The following is a 21,593-nucleotide window of genomic DNA, read 5'->3' as shown; positions in this document are numbered from 1 at the left end:
TATTAGATATTCAAGTAGAACTACTGGATATTGAGCAGGCAGGTGGATATACGAAAGAATTCAGAAAGAAGGTCTAGGCTGTATACACTATGTTACACAGATTCTAAAACACCATGAACTGTAACACATACCATTATTTTATGTGCTACCAAAATGGAAAAGACTGCTAATTATCACGTGTCATTGATTATACAAATGCAGCCCAAGTTCGGAAATGCTAAAATCTGAAAAAAAAATGTGAGCTTCAGAATTGACGAAATATAGTAAATGTGTGAGTCATATAAATAATATTTAAAGCCATGAGACTTTGAAGACACTACATGAGATTACCTGGGGAATGAGTATAAACAGAAAAGAGACACAAGGATTAAATTCTGGAAGCACTTCAAGGGTTAGAGGCTATGGGGAAAAAAAGGTGATATGCTATGGGAAAAAAACAAAAAAAAGTCTAGAGGCTATGGAGATGAGAAGAAATCAGCAAAAGAGGCTGAGAAGGAGGGTTCAATAAAGTAAGAAGAAAACTAGGAGAGTGTGGTGGCCTGGAAGTTAAAAGAGTGGTACAAGGAGTAGAGAGTAAACAACAATGTTAAATGTTGCTAACAGGTCAAACACAAAGAGAACCAAGAATTGACATTTGGAATTAGCTGCATGGAAGTCACTTGTGCCTTTGACAAAAGCAATTTTGATTGAGTGGTAGAGATAAATGCCTGATTGGACTGCATTCAAGAGAGTGCTACAAAAAGGAGAGAATTGGAATCGTAGGTAGATGACAAATGGTGTCAAAAGTGGGTTTTGGGCTTCCCTGGTGGCGCAGTGGTTAAGAATCAGCCTGCCAATGCAGGGCACATGGGTTTGAGCCCTGGTCAGGGAAGATCCCACATGCCTCGCAGCAACTAAGCCTGTGTGCCACAACTACTGAGCACGCGTGCCACAACTACTGAAGCCTGCATGCCTAGACCCTGTGCTCCGCAACAAGAGAAGCCCCGCTTGCTGCAACTAGAGAAAGCCCACGCACAGCAACGAAGATCCAACACACCCAAAAATAATACATAAATTAAATAAATTAATTTAAAAAAAAGTGGGTTTTGATGACAGGAACAATAAAATGTTTGTATGTTGATAGAGCTACTCTAGTAGAGAAAGAAAAGTGATGACATAAGAAACAGATGATACTGGAAGGATATATTTGACAAGATGATATTGGTACATGAGGAGAGAGGGTGGCCTTAGCTAGAAGTTTATCCACTGTTACATGGTTTATCCACTATTACACAAGGAGAGTAGAATATATTGGCACAGAAGTAGGTAGATAGATCGGTGTTGATGAGGTAGTGAGCTTGTGAAGTGCTCTTTTGATTGCTCAGAATGATCAAAGCACAGAAGTGGGGAAAAAAAATCACTGTGTTCTAAAAATAGATCTTAGGGAAATTCCCTGGCAGTCCAGTGGTTAAGACTCTGCCCTTCCACTGCCCTGGGCCTGGGTTTGACCCCTGGTCGGTGAACTAAGATCCCATATGCCATGTGGCACAGCCAAAAAAAAAAAAAATTTTAAAAAAGTAATAAAATAAAAACATAAAAAAAGATCTTACCTGGTTTGATTAAGCGATTTTGGTAATAAATTTACTACTCTGAATGTCATGGTCAAGAGTTCCAAACCTTATTCTATAAGCAAAGGGGTGTCACTAGAAGTTAATAAGTGTAAAATAAGATCTGAGATGTGATTCATTTTGCAGCAGTTACACTAGAAGGAAGAATTAAAAGAGTAGAGAAAAATGAAAGGCTAAGTTTAGTCTCAGGAAAAGGAATGAGGCCCTCAACTGAGGCAGTATTAATAGGCATTGGATAGAGGGATATTGTGAAAGAACAGATAAATCCTGTTGTCTCGGGCTTCCCTGGTGGCGCAGTGGTTAAGAATCCATCTGCCAATGCAGGGGACAAGGGTTCGAGCCCTGGTCCAGGAAGATTCCACATGCCGCGGAGCAACTAAGCCCATGCACCACAACTACTGAGCCTGCACTCTAGGGCCTGTGTGACACAACTACTGAGCCCACGTGCCACAGCTACTGAAGCCCATGTGCCTAGAGCCCATGCTCCGCAACAAGAGAAGCCACCGCAATGAAAAGCCCACGCGCTGCAACGAAGAGTAGCTCCCACTCACCACAACTAGAGAAAGCCTGTGTGTAGCAACGAAGACCCAATGCAACTAAAAAAAAAAAAAAAAAAAATCCTGCTGTCTGAAATGGTATGTAGAGCAAGTGAAAGGAAAAGATATGAAGCAAGACAAAAGACTCAAGTTTTAAGCTTACATACCTCAGAGAATGAGGTCATTTACAGAGAAAGGGAAGACAGGAGGAAGAGCAGGTATCAAGGGAAGATGAGTTTGACCTGAAACACACTGAGGAGAGGAGAGGATACAGAATCTCAGAGAGCATTTGGGAAAGTAGGTCCGGAGTGATGAAGAGATAATAGTGATAGAGATATTTGGGAGCCTATTATCTATAAAGGAATAATACCTGATGCTGAGAATGAATGACCATCATCATCAAAAGAAGAGTGCAGAAAAAACAAAATTCCAAGAACACAACCAGCTTACTCCGTAGGAGGCAGAAGAGGAAAGAGTGGTCAAAATATGACAGAACCAACATTCAGACAGGCCAGAAGAGCATCATAAGACTACAGAAAGATAAGGTACCAGGAGAGTTTCTATATCAAGGAAGTGGTCAACAACATTATCAAATGCTGAAGACAAATCAAGTTATTTAAGGACTGAGAAGAAATCTTTGGAATTAGAAACTAGGAAATTACTAGTGAATGTTAAGAATTTTAGTTCAGGGCTTCCCTGGTGGCGCAGTGGTTGAGAGTTCGCCTGCCGATGCAGGGGACACGGGTTCGTGCCCTGGTCCAGGAAGATCCCACGTGCCGCGGAGCAGCTGGGCCCGTGAGCCATGGCCACTGAGCCTGCGCGTCCGGAGCCTGTGCTCCGCAACGGGAGAGGCCACAACAGTGAGAGGCCCGTGTACCGCCAAAAAAAAAAAAAAGAATTTTAGTTCAGTAGTAGGAATAAACACAGGGACAGCAATAGGATATAAGCTAACACACCCTAGATGTAAGTATTAAGTGAAAAATGAAGGTTGGGTGATTTTCAGGTCAAGGAGAAGGAACAGGAAATGGCTGGACAAAGTAGACACACAAGGGAGGATATGTGATGGAACAAGATTATCGTAGAGAAAGTCAAGTTGGGACCAAAAAAATGCAACTAAGGACATATGATACAGAAAAAATGAGAAAACTTGAGTTTTGTCAAAAGAGATGAAAATGGTAAAAATAGAGCACCATTTGTGATGAGAGAGGGAGGAAACATAAAGGATCCCAGAGGGAACCTATTTTGCTGGTAAAGTGAGCAGCACAGTAAAAAGTATTAAATAAATATTAGTTGAAGTAATAAAGAGACAGACAAGACCGGGGCCAGAAACTTAAATACTATAGAAAAGATCTGGAATTACTACACCGGGAAATTCTAGAGAAATGTAACAAAAGATAATTAAAAGACTCACTGAATAGCACTAAGGCACATATAAGATAGTCCGTTAATTTCCCCTGGGCTTACCTGGACTAGGGTCAATGTTTGCTAATAGCTCCAAATGGGGTCTTAGTCGATTCAAGTTTGCTGGATCTCCAGTCCTCTGGAGAGCAATTGTTAGTTCCTGAACACTTTGTGCAAAAGAGGCTGGGGTCTGCAACTTAAAAAAAGGTAAATATTAACTTCCCCCAAAGACCAGATAATCCTTTTAAAATAAAGATTATTTACAATATCACAACCATTTTTGCAATTAATTATATTTAATTTTTATCCTCCCACACATCCCATGCGCTGGCCAGACTGGACCACTTGTTACTTGAACAAACCCTGCACTTCTCTGCATCCACAGGTTGGTAAATTGTATACTCTCTTCCCTCTGCCATCACATTCCTCAAATGTGAGATCTTTCTCACCTCCTCAATTTGGAAATACTCTTACATCTCCAGTTCTTACAGTACTGTGTTAGTTTGGCTCTTGGGGTCTTTCCAAATAATTGAAATTTGGAAATACAGTCTAGAGATAATGCTATACAACAGCACGAACAATGAAACTGTACTCAAACTGTGTTTGAATTCAAGTTCTGTTATGGACCAAAGATTATGACATCAGATATAACCTTTACAGACTCTATCTGAACTCCATCTGTTGTATGGACTAAATAATTTGAGAAGTTCATTCCAGTTCAAAAAATCCTATATTGGTTTGGGATTATTGGAAGCTATCAGGTTGTGTATTTTCCTAAGGCTTAATGACACACATACTTGCACTAGCTCCCCTAAGCTGGTCAATACATATGACCTGTAAAGTAAAAAAACTGGTTATGTGATACTAACTAAGGGTTCTTACTTGGAAACGTTTAGCTCTCTATGTAGTTTATTAATATAGATGAGGGCTGCTCTCATTTCTGAGACTGACTGCATTCTGCCTATGGAATGTATATCTCTCTAAATAAACTCACTTTCACTCAAAAAAAAAAATATATATATATATACATGTGGAACTTTTTCTCCCCCAAAGGTCATTCTAAAAGGTAAATTTTTAAAAAGCATACATTTTAAAAAACATTGAATAACACAACTAATCATTAAAATGCTGGCATGTCTTTATTCAATTTTTTTCATCTTTGCATGTTTTTCATATACTTATAATCAGCTATTTATAAACTTATGGATTTGCCTACCATTAATATTATAACAAAGGTATTTTTAAGATAACTAACCATTTTTATTATGAAATACTTCAAAGTAACTGTCTAATATAATAATACCCATATATCTACCACTGAGACTTAACAAAAATATTTCACTAACATTTTTTTTTAAAGGAAATCAAATGCTACTTAATAGCTGAAGAGAGTATCTGTCCTGACACAATTTTAATGGCCATGTAACAGTGTTCTGAGCAGATATATCTTAACTTCTTTAACCATCCCTTTATTTTATCCTTTGTAAATAATTTAGCAATTAACACCTTTGCATTCATAACCTTTTTGAAAGTTTGGATTATTCCGTTAAAATAAATTCCTGGAAATAGGAGGTTTGGTAAAGTACACAAATATTTTGAGGCTTCGCTGACAAATTGTTTCTCAAAAGACCTGTAGGGCTTCCCTAGTGGCGCAGTGGTTGAGAGTCTGCCTGCCGATGCAGGGGACACGGGTTCATGCCCCGGTCCGGGAAGATCCCACATGCCGTGGAGCGGCTGGGCCCGTGAGCCATGGCTGCTGAGCCTGCGCGTCCAGGGCCTGTGCTCCGCAACGGGAGAGGCCACAGCGGTGAGAGGCCCTCGTACCGCAAAAAAAAAAAAAAAAAAAAAAAAAAGACCTGTAATACATTTTACAAACCATCAGCAATGAGTGAGAGTATATGTTTCTTTACAGTTTAATAGGCAATATTTGGCATGTCACTGCTTTAAATATATTTATTATTGGCACCGAATTCTAGCCCATCATTAGATATACTAGCCCATCAATTAGATATACTTCCTGTTTGTGAACTGTTATTTCATGTTTCTTTGACTATTAACTTACTAGGGTTATTGCTTTTCCTATCACCTCTTTTTTTTTTTTTGCGGTACGCGGGCCCCTCACTGTTGTGGCCTCTCCCATTGCGGTGCACAGGCTCCGGATGCGCAGGCTCAGTGGCCATGGCTCACGGGCCCAGCCGCTCCGCGGCATGTGGGATCTTCCCGGACCGGGGCACGAACCCGCGTCCCCTGCATCGGCAGGCGGACTCTCAACCACTGCGCCACCAGGGAAGCACCCTATCACTTTTAATAAATTCTCCATCTGCACTGTCTAATACAGTATCCATTAGCAACATATGGCTATTAAAAATTTAAGTATGTAAAATAAAAATTTTAGTTCATCAGTTACAGAAGTTACACATCAAGTGTTTAATAGCCAAGTGTGGCTCGTGATCACCATACTGGACAATGCATGTATACAGAACAATTTCATTATCACACGAAGTTCTATTGCTCTATATAATAATAAGATGTCACACTGCTAACTTCATTTACCAGATTGTTGTAAGAAGATTTAGGATATTAAATTCAAATTACTGCTCATGGTGTGAGAAAATTATTTCAGGATATACATCTAGTTATATAGTCCAGTTCAGACAAGAAGGTTAATTTAACCTCCTTGTAGAATTTTCATAAAAGCAAGTCAAGTTTCTCTTCAGAGGTAGAAAGCCACTCCTTTAAAAGATCATGATTAAGGTTATAATCAGTCCACTGCATAATTTCAGGCCTAGGAGTTGCAGGTGAAGTTTTGATAAAGGTATCTATAGGACAGAACAAATAATACACATTATACTGACAATTACACACCATGCAGTTATAAAACATTTCCTAACTCTCCTTTGACATCAACCTTCTACTTATTTCAAGAATTCTACCTTTAGGAATAGCAAAAAAAAAAGGGGTGGGGTGGGGTGGGGGGAGAATAGTCTGGAAAGAGGTTTAGTAGTTAAGAGCAGGGATTCTAGAGTCAGAATGTCCAAGTTCAAATCCAGCTTTGTCACTTATTAACTACGTGATCCTGGAGAAATGTATTTAATCTCCCTCTGTCTCTGTATAAAAGGAATAATACAGGGCTGCTGAGAAGATTAAATGAATTATTTAAAACCACCAGATAGGAAGCTTTCCCTGGCAGTCCAGTGGATAGGACTTGGCACTGTCACTGCTGTGGCCAGGATTCAATCCCTGGTCAGGGAACTAAGATTCTGCAAGCCACGTGGTGCGGCCAAAAACTGAACTGAATGAAACTAAACTAAACTAACATAAACAAAATTAAACTAAAATATTCTGAGCAAAGTATTAACGCACTAAAATCAAAAAATAAAATAAAACCACCAGACACACACTAAGCTCTCAGTAAGTGTTAAATATTATTTTATTTAGGCTACTCTTACATACTAACATTATTTCTTTTTTTTTTTAAATTTATTTGTTTAATGTATTTATTTTTGGCTGCGCTGGGTCTTTGCAGCTGCGCGCGGGCCCTCTCTGGTTGCAGCGAGTGGGGGATACTCTTCACTGTGGTGTGTGGACTTCTCACTGTGGTGGCCTCCCCCACTGTGGAGCATGGGCTCTAGGTGCACAGGCCCCAGCAGTTGTGGCACACGGGCCCAGCTGCTCCGCGGCATGTGGGATCTTCCCGGACCAGGGCCCAAACCTGTGTCCCCTGCATTGGCAGGTGGACTCCCAACCACTGTGCCACCAGGGAAGTCCTGACATTATTTCTTTAAATTAAATGTAAGGTGGACTCTAATGTTTAATCATCTCTATGGTTACAAGGATTTAAGATAAAATAGTAAAAATTAAGGTAAATAGTAAAAATTTTTAAAAATTATTGAACATAATATATTTACATGGCACTTTTAAGATTTTTATACAGCACTTTCACATATTTCATGTTGAACTGCAACAAAACCAGTTTAAGTATTATTCTATAGTTTTAAAAGAATTAAACATAACTCTTAGAGTCAAAAATAGTGGGGCCTGACCTAAAATTCATGTGTACTCAAGTGATCTTTTCATCATAACAAACAACAAATAAAGTAGAAATAGGTTTACTGAAAATTTGATCAAATATAGAATGGTTGGTAACTTACAATGTGAAATTTTTCTGGCTAAGAATCACAAGAAACCTCAATGTATACATCTTGCAGGCCATTAAATGGCTGTTCCAGGAAGACAATAAAGGCGTTTAGAAAATGAATTCAACTAATACAGTGATCAAAACTCAGAAAACAATAAAAGAAGGAAGAAAGGCAATGAAAAAATAGAGATAGGAGACTGTCACAGGAATGTGAGCCAGCACTGGATAAAGCATTAAAACTAATTAAATCAAATCTTATATGAACAATGTCAATTATACCTCAATTTAAAAAACCTTTACATGAACAAACTGCTATCATGATGTGACTGGTTATGACATGACACTCAACTACAGAGAATATAATTTATAAGAGCCTGACATACAGGATTCACTTAAATATACACTTGTTAAATAAATGAATTAAAAAAACTCCATGATTAGTCCAAGAAATAAGGAACAAAAAAGGGTCTACCTTGTCAATAATGGACTGCATATGAGATTTGTGAGACTGGTCTCCATAAAGCAATGAGGACCACTGGTCTGGTGCAATTCGTAAGCCTGCTTCCATAGCAATCTGCACTATCTGGGAGTCATGTTCTCGCCGCAGAGCTTCATAGGTTCTAAATTCTTCTTTCAGCTGCATCAAAGAAGAGTCTTCATCACGTTTGGTGACCTAGGAAGACACACGTAATCTCATAATGAGTCAGGTAAGAAACAAACTGGGCTTATACTTTATACGACTACAGAGAGATATAAAAATACTTTGAAGAGAAGAAAGGGAGTCAAGATGGCGGACTAGAAGGATGTGGAATTCGTGTCTTGGTACAACTAGGGCACCTACCAGGCACCAGTCCCCTGAGGGGACAGGAGGAACCCCCAGCGACTGGGCCGGAGGTCGGGCCTGAGCTCCTGTGGTGGCAGCACCGAGTCCAAACCACTGGACTAACAGAGAACCTCAGACCCCAGGGAATATTAATTGGGGTGAGGCCTCCTGGAGGTCCTCATCTAGGCACCAAGACCCACTCTACCCAATGGCCTGCAAACACCAGTGCTGGACCCCTCAGGCAAAACAACCCGTAAGACAGGAATACAGCCCTAGCCATGAAAAAAAAAACTGAAACGACAAAAAAATATGTTACAGACGAAGGAGCACGGTAAAAACCTACAAGACCAAATAAATGAAGACGAAATAGGCAACCCCTGAAAAAGAATTCAGAGTAGTGACAGTAAAGATGATCCAAAATCTCAGAAATAGAATGGAGAAAATACACGAAATGTTTAACAAGGATCTAGAAGAACTAAAGAGCAAACAAAAGATGATGAACAACACAATAACTGAAATTAAAAATACTCTAGAAGGAATCAATGGCAGAAAAACGAATAAGTGTGCTGGAAGATAAAATGGGGGAAATAACTGCCAGGGACCAGAATAAAGAAAAGAGAATGAAAAGAATTGAGGACAGTATCAGAGACCTATGGGACAACATTACACACACCAAGATTCGAATTATAGGGGTCCCAGAAGGAGAAGAGAAAAAGGAAAGGTCTGAAAAAATATTTGAAGAGATTATAGTCAAAAACTTCTGTAACATGGGAAAGGAAATAGTCAATCAGGTCTAGGAAGCGCAGAGAATCCCATATAGGATAAACCCAAAGAGAAACACACAGAGACACATATTAATCAAACTATCAAAAATTAAATACAAAGAAAAAATATTAAAAGCAGCAAGGGAAAAGCAACAAATAACATACAAGGGAATCCCAATAAGGTTAACAGCTGATCTTTCAGCAGAAACTCTGCAAGCCAGAAAGGAGTGGCAGGACATATTTAAAGTGATGAAAGGGAAAAACCTACAACCAAAATTACTCTACCCAGCAAGGGTCTCCTTCAGATTTGACATAGAAATAAAAAGCTTTACTGACAAGCAAAAGCTGCGAGAATTCGGCACCACCAACCAGGTTTACAACAAATGCTAAAGGAACTTCTCTAAGCAGGAAACACAAGAGAAGACAAAGACCCACAAAAACAAACCCAAACCAATTAAGAAAATGGTAGTAGGAACATACATATCAATAATCACCTTCAACGTAAATGGATTAAAAGCTCCAACCAAAAGACACAGATTGGCTGAAAGGATACAAAAACAAGACCCTTATATATGGTGTCTACAAGAAACCCACTTCAGACCTAGGGACACATACAGACTGAAAGTGAGGGGATGGAAAAAGATATTTCATGCAAACGGAGATCACAAGAAAGATGGAGTAGGAATACTCATATCAGATAAAACAGACTTTAAAATAAAGACTGTTATAAGAAAGGATACTACATAATGATCAAGGGATCAATCGAAGAAGAACACATAACAATTATAAATATTTATGCACCCAACATAGGAGCACCTCAATACATAAGGCAAATACTAACAGCCACAAAAGGAGAAATCGACAGTAACACAATAAAAGTGGGGGACTTTAACACCCTACTTACACCAATACACAGATCACCCAGACAGAAAATAAATAAGGAAACAGAAGCTTTAAATGACACAGACCAGATAGACTTAATTGGTATTTTTAGGACATTCTACCCGAAAGAGGAAGACTACACTTTTTACTCAAGTGCACACAGAACATTCTCCAGAATAGATCACATCTTGGGTCACAAATCAAGCCTTGGAAAATTTAAGAAAACTGAAATCATATCAAGCATCTTTTCTGACCACAACACTATGAGATTAGAAATGAACTGCAGGAAAAAAACAATAAAAAACACAAACACATGGAGGCTAAACAGTGTGCTGCTAAATAACCAAGAGATCACTGAAGAAATCAAAGAAGAAATAAAAAAAATACCTAGAAACAACTGACAATGCAAACAATGATCCAAAACCTATGGGACAAAGCAAAAGCAGTTCTAAGAGGGAAGTTCATAGCAATTCAAGCTCACCTCAAGAAACAAGAAAAATCTTCAATAAACAATTTAACCTTACACCTAAAGCAACTAGAAAAAGAAGAACAAAGAAAATGCAAAGTTGGTAGAAAGAAGAAATCATAAAGGTAAGAGCAGAGATAAATGAAATGGAAATGAAGAAAACTATAGCAAAGATCAATAAAACTAGAAGTTGGTTCTTTGAGAAGATAAACAAAATTGATAAACCTTTAGCCAGAATCATCAAGAAAAAAAGGGAGAGGAATGAAATCAATAAAATTAGAAATGAAAAAGGAGAGATTACAACTGACACCACAGAAATACAAAAGATCGTAAGAGACTACGACAAGCAGCTATATGCCAGTAACATGGATGACCTGGAAGAAATGGACAAATTCTTGGAAAAGTGCAACTTTCCAAGATTGAACCAGGAGGAATTAGAAAATATAAACAGACCTGTCACAAGTAATGAAATTGAAACTGTAATTTAAAATTTTCCAACAAACAAAAGTCCAGGACCAGATGGCTTCACAGGTGAATTCTATCAAACATTTAGAGAAGAGTTAACACTTATCCTTCCCAAACTCTTCCAAAAAATTGCAGAGGGAGGAACACTCCCAAACTCATTCTATGAGGCCACCATCACCCTGATACAAAAACAAGACAAAGATGTTACAAAAAAGGAAAACTACAGGCCAATATCACTGATGAACATAGATGCAAAAATCATCAGCAAAATACTAGCGAACAGAACCCAACAGCACATTACAAGGATCATACACCATGATCAAGTGGGATTTATCCCAAGGATGTGAGGATTCTTCAATATACGCAAATCAATCAATGTGATACATCATGTTAACAAATTGAAGAATAAAAACCATATGACCAAATGTATCACACTAATCCAAGATGTTAATGAAAGGGAAAAAACCAAACAAACATATGATCATCTCAATAGATGCAGAAAAAGCTTTTGACACAATTCAACACTCATTTATGATAAAAACTCTCCAGAAAGTGGGCACAGAGGGAACCTACTTCAACATAATAAAGGCCACATACGACAAACCCACAGCAAACATCATTCTCAATGGTGAAAAACTGAAAGCATTTCCTCTAGGATCAGGAACAAGACAAGGATGTCCACTCTCACCACTGTTATTCAACATAGTTTTGGAAGTCCTAGCCACGACAATCAGAGAAGGAAACGAAATAAAAGGAATACAAATTGGAATAGAAGAAGTAAAACTGTCACTGTTTGCAGATGACATGATACTATACATAGAGAATCCTAAAGATGCCACCAGAAAACTACTAGAGCTAATCAATGTATTTGGTAAAGTTGCAGGATACAAAATTACTGCACAGAAATCTCTTGCATTCCTATACACTAATGATGAAAAATCTGAACGTGAAATTAAGGAAACACTCCCATTTACCATTGCAACAAAAAGAATAAAATACCCAGGAATAAACCTACCTAAGGAGACAAAAGACCAGTATGCAGAAAATTATAAGACACTGATGAAAAAAATTAAAGATGATACAAACAGATGGAGAGATATACCATGTTCTTGGATTGGAAGAATCAATATTGTGAAAATGACTATACTACCCAAAGCAATCTACAGATTCAATGCAATCCCTATCAAATTACCAATGGCAATTTTTACAAAACTAGAACAAAAAATCTTAAAAATTTGTATGGAGACACAAAAGACCCCAAATAGCCAAAGCAGTCTTGAGGGAAAAAAATGGAGCTGGAGGAATCAGACTCCCTGACTTCAGACTATATTACAAAGCTACAGTAATCAAGACAATATGGTACTGGCAGAAAAACAGAAATATAGATCAATGGAACAGGATAGAAAGCCCAGAGACAAACCCACGCACACATGGTCAACTAATCTATGACAAAGGAGGCAAGGATATACAATGGAGAAAAGACAGCCCCTTCAATAAGTGGTGCTGGGAAAACTGGACAGCTACATGTAAAAGAATGAAATTAGAACACTCACTAACACCATACACAAAAATAAACTCAAAATGGATTAGAGACCTAAATGTATGACCAGACACTATAAAACTCTTAGAGGAAAACATAGGAAGAACACTCTTTGACATAAATCACAGCAAGATCTTTTTTTGATCCACCTCCTAGAATAATGGAAATAAAAACAAAAATAAACAAATGGGACCTAATGAAACTTCAAAGCTTTTGCACAGCAAAGGAAACCATAAACAAGACGAAAAGACAACCCTCAGAATGGGAGAAAATACTTGCAAATGAGTCATCAGACAAAGGATTAATCTCCAAAATATATAAACAGTTCGTGCAGCTCAATATTAAAAAAAACAAACAACCCAATTGAAAAGTGGGCAGAAGACCTAAATAGACATTTCTCCAAAGAAGACATGCAGATGGCCAAGAAGCACATGAAAAGCTGCTCAACATCACTAATTATTAAAAAAATGCAAATCAAAACTACAATGAGGAATCACCTCACACCAGTTAGAATGGGCATCATCAGAAAATCTACAAACAACAAATGCTGGAGAGGGTGTGGAGAAAAGGGACCCCTCTTGCACTGTTGGTGGGAATATAAATTGATACAGCCACTATGGAGAACAGCAATCCCACTACTGGGCATATACCCTGAGAAAACCATAATTCAAAAAGACACACACACCCGAATGTTCACTGCAGCACTATTTACAACAGACAGGTCATGGAAGCAACCTAAATGCCCACTGACAGATGAATGGATAAAGAAGATGTGGTACATATATACAATGGAATATTACTCAGCCATAAAAAGGAACGAAATTGGATCATTTGTAGAGACATGGATGCATCCAGAGACTGTCATACAGAGTGAAGTAAGTCAGAAAGAGAAAAAAAAATATCGTATATTAACGCATATATGTAGAACCTAGAAAATGGTACAGATGAACCGGTTTGCAGAGCAGAAATTGAGGCACAGAAGGAGACAAAAAACTTATGGACACCAAGGGGGAAAAGCAGCAAGGGGTGGTGGTGGTGGTGTGATGAATTGGACAATTGGAATTGACATGTATACACTGATGTGTATAAAATGGATGACTAATAAGAAAAAAATAAATTAATGAAAAGAAACAAAAATAACGGATTTTTGAATGAATAGAAGGATACTATATAGACTGATATGTGTAATACATGTGAAATACAAAAAATGTTAACTGGAGAATCTAGGTGGTGGGTATATGGGTGTTCTCCATATAATTATTTAAACTTTTATGTATGTTTTAAATTTTTTTTTGCAGTACGTGGGCCTCTCACTGTTGTGGCCTCTCCCGTTGTGGAGCACAGGCTCTGGACGCGCAGGCTCCGTGGCCATGGCTCATGGGCCCAGCGGCTCCGTGGCAGGCGGAATCTTCCCAGACCGGGGCACTAACCCATGTCCCCTGCATCAGCAGGCGGACTCTCAACCACTGCGCCACCAGGGAAGCCCTAAAATTTTTATAATAAGATGTTGAGGAGAAGAGAGCATTTAGATGTTTCCTTCCTATAGACTTCGCATTTAAAAAAATTAATTCCAAAACACCTGTGTTGCTGCTATTGTGATGTAATCTTTTCTTCTGTATGTCTTCTAACGAGATGCAGCTTGCATAAACGTGAGTGCTATTGGTTTCTGTATTTTAACTTTTGTATCCAGCCACCTTATTGAATTTTTTTTTGCTTATAATAGTTTTTCATCTGATTAATGATCTCCCCAAGTAAGATTACCTTTCTCATTTCTTTCCGATCTATATAAGCTTTTTTTTTTTTTCTCTTGTCTTAACTGCATTGGGCAGTACCTCCAAGATAATGTTAAATTATGGAACTCATAGAGGACATCTTTGCCTTGCTTTTTAAGCTTTACTGTAAATTCTTCTCATACTTCCAATGCTGCCTTTTGAATATACATCTGGAGTCTCCTGTGAATGATTTAGGAGACTCAAGTCTTAGTGATGAGACACCCGAACACTTCAATATGAACGTCCATTTCAAGTTGGCACCATCCAAGCCAGGCTCCAGGAATATGCCCACCCCACTCCTTAAAAAAAAAAAAAAGGGAAAAAATGACTGGACCATCAGGTACAGCTCTGCAAACCAACACATATGGCATTTCGAGAATGGACTTTGGGGTCTGATAGACATGGGTTCAAATCTCAGCTCTGCCACTTCTGAGGTATGTGGTGTGAGGGCCACCTCCCCTGCCTGAACTTCAAGTGTCTTTGGGGAATCGAAGGGGACGCTGTGAGTTTAGCATCTAGCACACTGAAGCTGTTCTCATTCACCAGCATGGGGGAGGGCAGGGCCTGGTACCCTGCATTGCTAACACAAGAAAGTTTGTAAGCTGGTGGGATATCACATGTGCATAGCAAGTAGTCTGAAAAGACACCCATTAAGCTGAGAGCCGTGGTCACTTCTAAGGAGTGGCATAGAAGGGATATATTCCAGTAGGCTGAATATTTGTAAAGGGCAAGTTTTATATCTGTACCTTGAAATACATACAGATGTTTAAAGAAAACCAACCAAGAAACAAAAGTAAATAAAACGGGGGGGGGGGTATGTAAGATGCCAAGGTTGGCAGGAATCCTAGTATGTCTGAGTCCCCTTGACAAGGTCTCTTCCTCCAGTGATGAGAAGTGTTCTCCCTCTGAAGGAAGCCCTTGCTGACCCTACACGGAGCAGACCCTGGAGTCAAGATCACCCCACTCCTCCTCTACCCTACTCTCCCACCCTCTTACTTCTTTTTTTGCTTGAGTTAGTCCTGATTTAGTTTAGATATCCACACTCCTTTGAAGCCACTTGTCTCAGTAAAGACATGCCCACTCCCAGACTCAATATGTGAATCTTAATTAATCTAAGCTAGGGGCTTTTAATGTAGTCCACAGACCACCCCTACCAAGGGTCCATGGATGGAATGCATGGGATTCACAATCTTGCATTGGGAAAAAAGAAAAAAAAACTGTCTTTCTTTTCATTAAACTCCAACTGAAATTTAACATTTCCTTCTATCATGAATGTAAGCAACAAACCACAGTATCATTAGCAGTAACTTGTGACTTTGTCACCAATGGAAAACACAAATGTTTTCATATCACAAAACAGTTATTACAGGTATCTCAAAATATTGTTTACCTTCATCACTACTTAAAAATTATGGTTGTTATTAGATCTGCCGCTAGATTTTGTTATTTAGTGCACTAATAAAGCAGCAAGTTTATTCCTGTATCACTTAAAAAATATATTTTTTGATATAGTTGGTTTCTTTTGTAATCCGGTCATTTTATTCTATGCAATTAAATAGAGTATTCTGGGAAGGGGTCCCTAGGTTTCACCAGCCTGTCAAAGGGGCCCATGGCACAGAAAAGATGAATAAACCCTGGTCTAAGCCAATGCTGGCAATTCCATCATCCGAGTTGGAGACTACTTAGGAAGAGTCATGTGACCTAGTGTATCACATTCACAATGAGATGCAATGGGACATCTGTTGGAGGGAGAGTGGAATCCCTCTTGGGAAAGGTTTTTTTTTTTTTTTTTTTTTTGCGGTAAGCAAAAAAATGACTGGACCATCAGGTACAGCTCTGCAAACCAACACATATGGCATTTCGAGAATGGACTTTGGGGTCTGATAGACATGGGTTCAAATCTCAGCTCTGCCACTTCTGAGGTATGTGGTGTGAGGGCCACCTCCCCTGCCTGAACTTCAAGTGTCTTGAAGTTGTGGCCTCTCCCGTTGTGGAGCACAGGCTCCGGACGCACAGGCTCAGCGGCCATGGCTCACTGGCCCAGCCTCTCCACGGCATGTGGGATCTTCCCGGACCGGGGCACGAACCCGTGTCTCCTGCATCGGCAGGCGGACTCTCAACCACTGCGCCACCAGGGAAGCCCAGGGAAAGGTTTCTTTTTTTTTTTTTTTTTTTCTTTTTGCGGTATGCGGGCCTCTCACTGTTGTGGCCTCTCCCGTTGCGGAGCACAGGCTCCAGATGCGCAGGCCCAGCGGCCGTGGCTCACGGGCCCAGCTGCTCTGCGGCATATGGGATCCTCCCAGACCGGGGCACGAACCCGTATCCCCTGCATCGGCAGGCGGACTCTCAACCACTGCGCCACCAGGGAGGCCCCCAGGGAAAGGTTTCTTAAGAGGAGACACAAGGAAGTCAAACTTTCTTCCTCTGCTTCTTAGTGTCTGAGCATGCGAGCTGGGAATTTCTTCCACCATTGGGCAGCCATGTGAAGAGCAGCTGATCCACCTGAGATGCAGAAAAGACTGATGGGAGAGGCCTGGGTTTTTGAGGATGTGGATGATCTGGTGAATTAGCCAGATGGGAACCTCCCTACTTCTAGACTCCTGTTATCAATCAATAAATTCCTTAAGATTAAAAAAAAAAAAGATACATGTACCACAATGTTCATTGCAGCACTATTCACAATAGCCAGGACGTGGAAGCAACCTAAGTGTCCATCGACAGATGAATGGATAAAAAAAATGTGGCACATCTATACAATGGAATATTACTCAGCCATAAAAAGGAACAAAATTGAGTTGTTTGTATTGAGGTGGATGGACCTAGAATCTGTCATACAGTGTGAAGTTAAGTCAGAAAAAGAAAAACAAATACCGTATGCTAACACATATATATGGGATTTTAAAAAGTGGTACTGATGAACCTAGTGGCAGGGCAGGAATAAAGACACAGACATAGAGAACAGATTTGAGGGCACAGTGGGGGAAGGGGAAGCTGGGATGAAGTGAGAGAGTAGCAATGACATATATACACTACCAAATGTAAAATGGATGGCTAGTGGGAAGCTACTGCATAGCACAAAGAGATCAACTCGATGCTTTGTGACGACCTAGAGGGATGGGATAGGGAGGGTGGGAGGGAGGCTCAAGAGGGAGGGGATATGGGGATATATATACACAAACAGCTGATTAACTTTGTTGTACAGCAGGAACTAACACAACATTGTAAAGCATTTATACTCCTGTAAAGATGTGAAAAAAAAAAGAAAATACTCATACAAGTATTCTGAAAAACACCATGCTGCTGCTTCATATCTACGGATTATTACTCTTGGGCTTGCCTGGTATTGAGATAGCTGGTACTCAATAACTGAAAGAGCTTCAGATGCTGGTGTGATTCTAAAGATGACTAATTTGTACTTGGTTTAATTCTCCCTGCAGTTTTGTAGGTTAGGTCACCACCTGAAAGTGCAAATTCTAAGATGCTGTACGACAATGATGATAATATTTTTTAGCAATAAAAATAACTAACATTTATTGAGCACATAGTATGTGCCAGTGTGTTAAATTACCTTATTAACTGTTATAGTGACATATTAACTCATTTAATTCTTTAAACTTGTTGAGGTAGGTACTAGTGGTATCACCCCTAATAATTCACATTTTAAGTCAAGCTGGATTCAGGCCAAAGGCCTAATAAATCAAAGTAAAAGAATTAATTCTAGTCTAGGACCACCTATATCCTAACATATTTTACAACATTTTTTGCCTTGCTAATCTTTTATTCCCATAAGGATTCAAATTCCTCTATAGAAAATTCCCATTTTTTTCCCCTCCCATCAAAGAAACAATAGACTATCTTAGTCAGGACTTCCAGGTCATACTGATATATTTTTACTTGTATTCCATTCTTATTATAAGAAGGTCTAACTTAAATTTGTTAGGTAAGTCCATAGAGAGACCAAACAGATAAAAAAATCAAGAACTATAGTCACAAAAACTAAATATATTTTGCCCCTATTCAAAGGCAAGTCAAAAGACCAAATGTATATGTATATGTATGAAACACCCTCTCAATATACATTAAATCTCATTAAAATGTAGTATATGCTTTCTATATGATGTACTGGCTCCGTGGACTTGGCTCTCAAAACTCTCTTTAACTAAAAACACTCAAAGATTTCCAAGAAATGCAATGTGTGAAGTCCTGGAACTGTACTGTACTAAAATGCCTAGAATTATACTGCAGCTTGAAAGGCTTTTCCAATGGAAATAAAAGAGATGCTAAAAAGACCCAGCTAGAATACTGCTATACGGACACAAACAACTGCAAAGAAAGGAAAATGCTGATTTGAGTTCCATGAAGAAGATGAAATGGGTATTGGCAGACACTTAATAGAAACTCTGCAATAGTGAATACAGTTTAGGGTATGGACCTATTGTGATGAGAGAAGATGAATCTTTTCATGATTGAGAGTATAGTACAAACTGGCACCAAAAGAAGAAAGCAGGTGGACAATGAAATAAAGGGACATAATCATGACCCAAGTGAAAAATAATTGGATTTTTACATATTCCAATCTTTTTAAAATTACTATTAACGCTTTTAATTAGGATTGAGAAGGGTTCACTTGGGGTATTCTGGCGTTTTTGAGCCCCTTCTTCTTCTTCTTTTTTTTTTTTATTCTTTTTTTATTTTTATTTTTTTAATTTTTTATTAGTTTCTGCTTTATAACAAAGTGAATCAGTCATACATATACATCCGTTCCCACATCCCTTCCCTCATGCATCTCCCTCCCTCCCACCCTCCCCATCCCACCCCTCCAGGCGGTCACAAAGCACCGAGCTGATCTCCCCGTGCTCTGTGAGCCCCTTATTCTTCTTCACAGAGGAAGGCTGGATTTCTTTCCCTTTATTTCTTAAGCTTCCTATACTGTATCTATCTGGCGCTGTTTATGGAGAAGTAACACTGGAAGCAGACTGACATTCTGAAATGTATTCCGGATTACACTGTACAGTCAGGTTATTACAACCATTACAACAAATGTGAGTTATTCAGGGACAATCTGGACCGGTTGAGGTTCTGAGAGCTCCAGAGGGACGTAGGGAAAACAAGAGGGGTGGGTACAGATGTGGAATCTACACCCCATTTTCAGTATATAATCTGAGTCTAGAAAGAAACAAAATAATATTGGCATTTAGCTAGAACTTAAAAAAAAATTTTAAGTTAAATCTATATGCTCTGTTGATTTTGTGAACCATTTTATCCTTCTCAAAAAATGTCGAGATTAGAATATAGCAGGATGGCTAATGTGGGAGTTTTTTAGTTTCAGTGTCAGATGAGGGAATGTGGTGACCTCCTTACAGCTTGTATGAATTAACAATTTTTTAGAGACATGCTTCCCTGGCCCATGAAGTACTTGTTATGTGCTGTGTCAAAAGCAAGAAGCCCTGACATTAAGAAGTTAGGAAAACAGGATGAACAATAAGTGATACATAGTGGGCACCAGTGTCTGAAGTAGTGCTGATTCAACTTGGCATACAAAGGACATGTCCAGCATTACTATATATACTAAAACCAAAATGGCAAATGGAGCTCCAGTACTGTGTATGTGGAATTTTATCAGGAGCAAATAGCCAAATAAAATGTACTCCTGCTTCAATGACTCTCTCTCTTTTTTTTTTTTTTTTCTTTTTGCGGTATGCGGGCCTCTCACTGTTGTGGCCTCTCCCGTTGCGGAGCACAGGCTCCGGATGCGCAGGCCCAGCGGCCATGGCTCACGGGCCCAGCCGCTCCGCGGCATATGGGATCCTCCCAGACCGGGGCACGAACCCGTATCCCCTGCATCGGCAGCCGGACTCTCAACCACTGCGCCACCAGGGAGGCCCAATGACTCTCTCTCTTTAGACCAATTCTGTTTGCAGTCTTGGTGGAAAACTGCCATGGCTTTTTAGTCTCTTCAAATACAAAAATCTATAAGCCTTGATTTAATCTATGTTGCACAATATCTAACATACAAAATTCAATACAAGATTTAACTTTAACAGGACACCATCTATATTCTTTAAAAGAGAAAAGAAAAACTGCTAAAATTTTATGGAAAGATACAGGCAACTTTATTAAACTCAAAGTCTTACTACCTAAGTTTGGGGAAAGGACATTTCCTTTTAAGCTGAAAGTTACCATAGGTTCATACCTTGAAGCAGGAGGCTCTATAAAGGAGCTGGACAACATGCCCAATGCTAGTTTTAGAGGCTTGAGGAAACCGTGGCTCCAACCTTTGCACCACAAAGAGAACCAATACTTTTCTTGACAAAGCAGAACCATCTTCTAAGGCCAGGAGAACCAGCTTTAGAGCTTCCTCCTGCATTGCTAGGAAAAGTTGAGCAAAACCAAAATTTATCATGTACAGAGATAAGATAAATCCATTTTTTAGAAGGGAAACATTTAATAATTTCTACAGGTACCCCTTCATTAATGGGCAACACAACAACAACCAATATTCAGTTATACTTTTGAACCATTTGGGGGCAATTTTTTATTACATTCTATATACTTTATTTAAAAAAGCAGATAAAAGATTAATACAGTTAGGGAAAACCTCTATGAAAATGAATAAACCTTTGGCATTAAAAGTTTTAAGTATCCTGAAAAACTGACATGGAATTACCAAGCCATGACTGTGGGATACCAAGTGGGATATTACTTGATAACAACAGAATATTGCAAAGAACTAGCCTTTGTACATCACTTATAGTTCCTACACTATAAATACTTTTAGAATTACTAGTATAGTAAATATCAAACTTTAATTATATACCTGGTCCAAGGAACTGGCAGCCTCTAGCTCTGACTGCTGCCCAAAGATTAGAAGAGAGTTGCTGAGGATTCTGGTGCTGGAGAATGAGCTCTGTAACTGTTCGTTCACCTAAAGATCGAGCTGCCCTCATGGCACGAATCCTGCCTTCTTCTTCTACTAGTTGGCAGTGGACCAGGGTCACCAGCTTCCTCTGCATTGGGCGACTCAGAACACTCTGAGTAGTGCTATTCAGACCCACTCCTTTAAAACAGAAAATAAAGTTATTTCTAGGTTTCCAATGTAATTTTAGAGTCCAGAAAAACTTCCTCTGATGGGCTGACTGACTTACGGCTATGTGGAACAGTTCTGGGTTCTATCAGAATATTTAAAATAAACAATACAA

General features: G+C 39.1%; 1 protein-coding gene across 4 annotated transcripts in view; it reads right to left on the bottom strand.

Moving 5' to 3' along the window:
• The window catches only part of RC3H1 (ring finger and CCCH-type domains 1), a 91,420-nt gene that overhangs the window by 30,354 nt on the left and 39,473 nt on the right, over positions 1 to 21,593 (bottom strand). For 3 of the 4 annotated variants that reach the window (XM_082612060.1, XM_082612059.1, XM_082612062.1), the window contains exons 4-7: positions 21,212 to 21,451; positions 20,588 to 20,763; positions 8,155 to 8,355; positions 3,608 to 3,740 (exon numbers count right to left, since the gene is read on the bottom strand). In XM_082612060.1, the coding sequence (XP_082468186.1) occupies positions 3,608 to 3,740; positions 8,155 to 8,355; positions 20,588 to 20,763; positions 21,212 to 21,451 (750 nt within the window). The remainder of the gene's footprint in view (positions 1 to 3,607; positions 3,741 to 8,154; positions 8,356 to 20,587; positions 20,764 to 21,211; positions 21,452 to 21,593) is intronic. The other variant, XM_082612061.1, reaches the window with a different exon arrangement.

This window comes from Mesoplodon mirus, assembly GCF_964341445.2.
Source record: "Mesoplodon mirus genome assembly, chromosome: 3".
Taxonomy (NCBI): Eukaryota; Metazoa; Chordata; class Mammalia; order Artiodactyla; family Ziphiidae; genus Mesoplodon; species Mesoplodon mirus.
The sequence above is the reverse complement of the archived record's forward strand: the minus strand, read 5'-3'. Positions and strand labels throughout refer to the sequence as shown.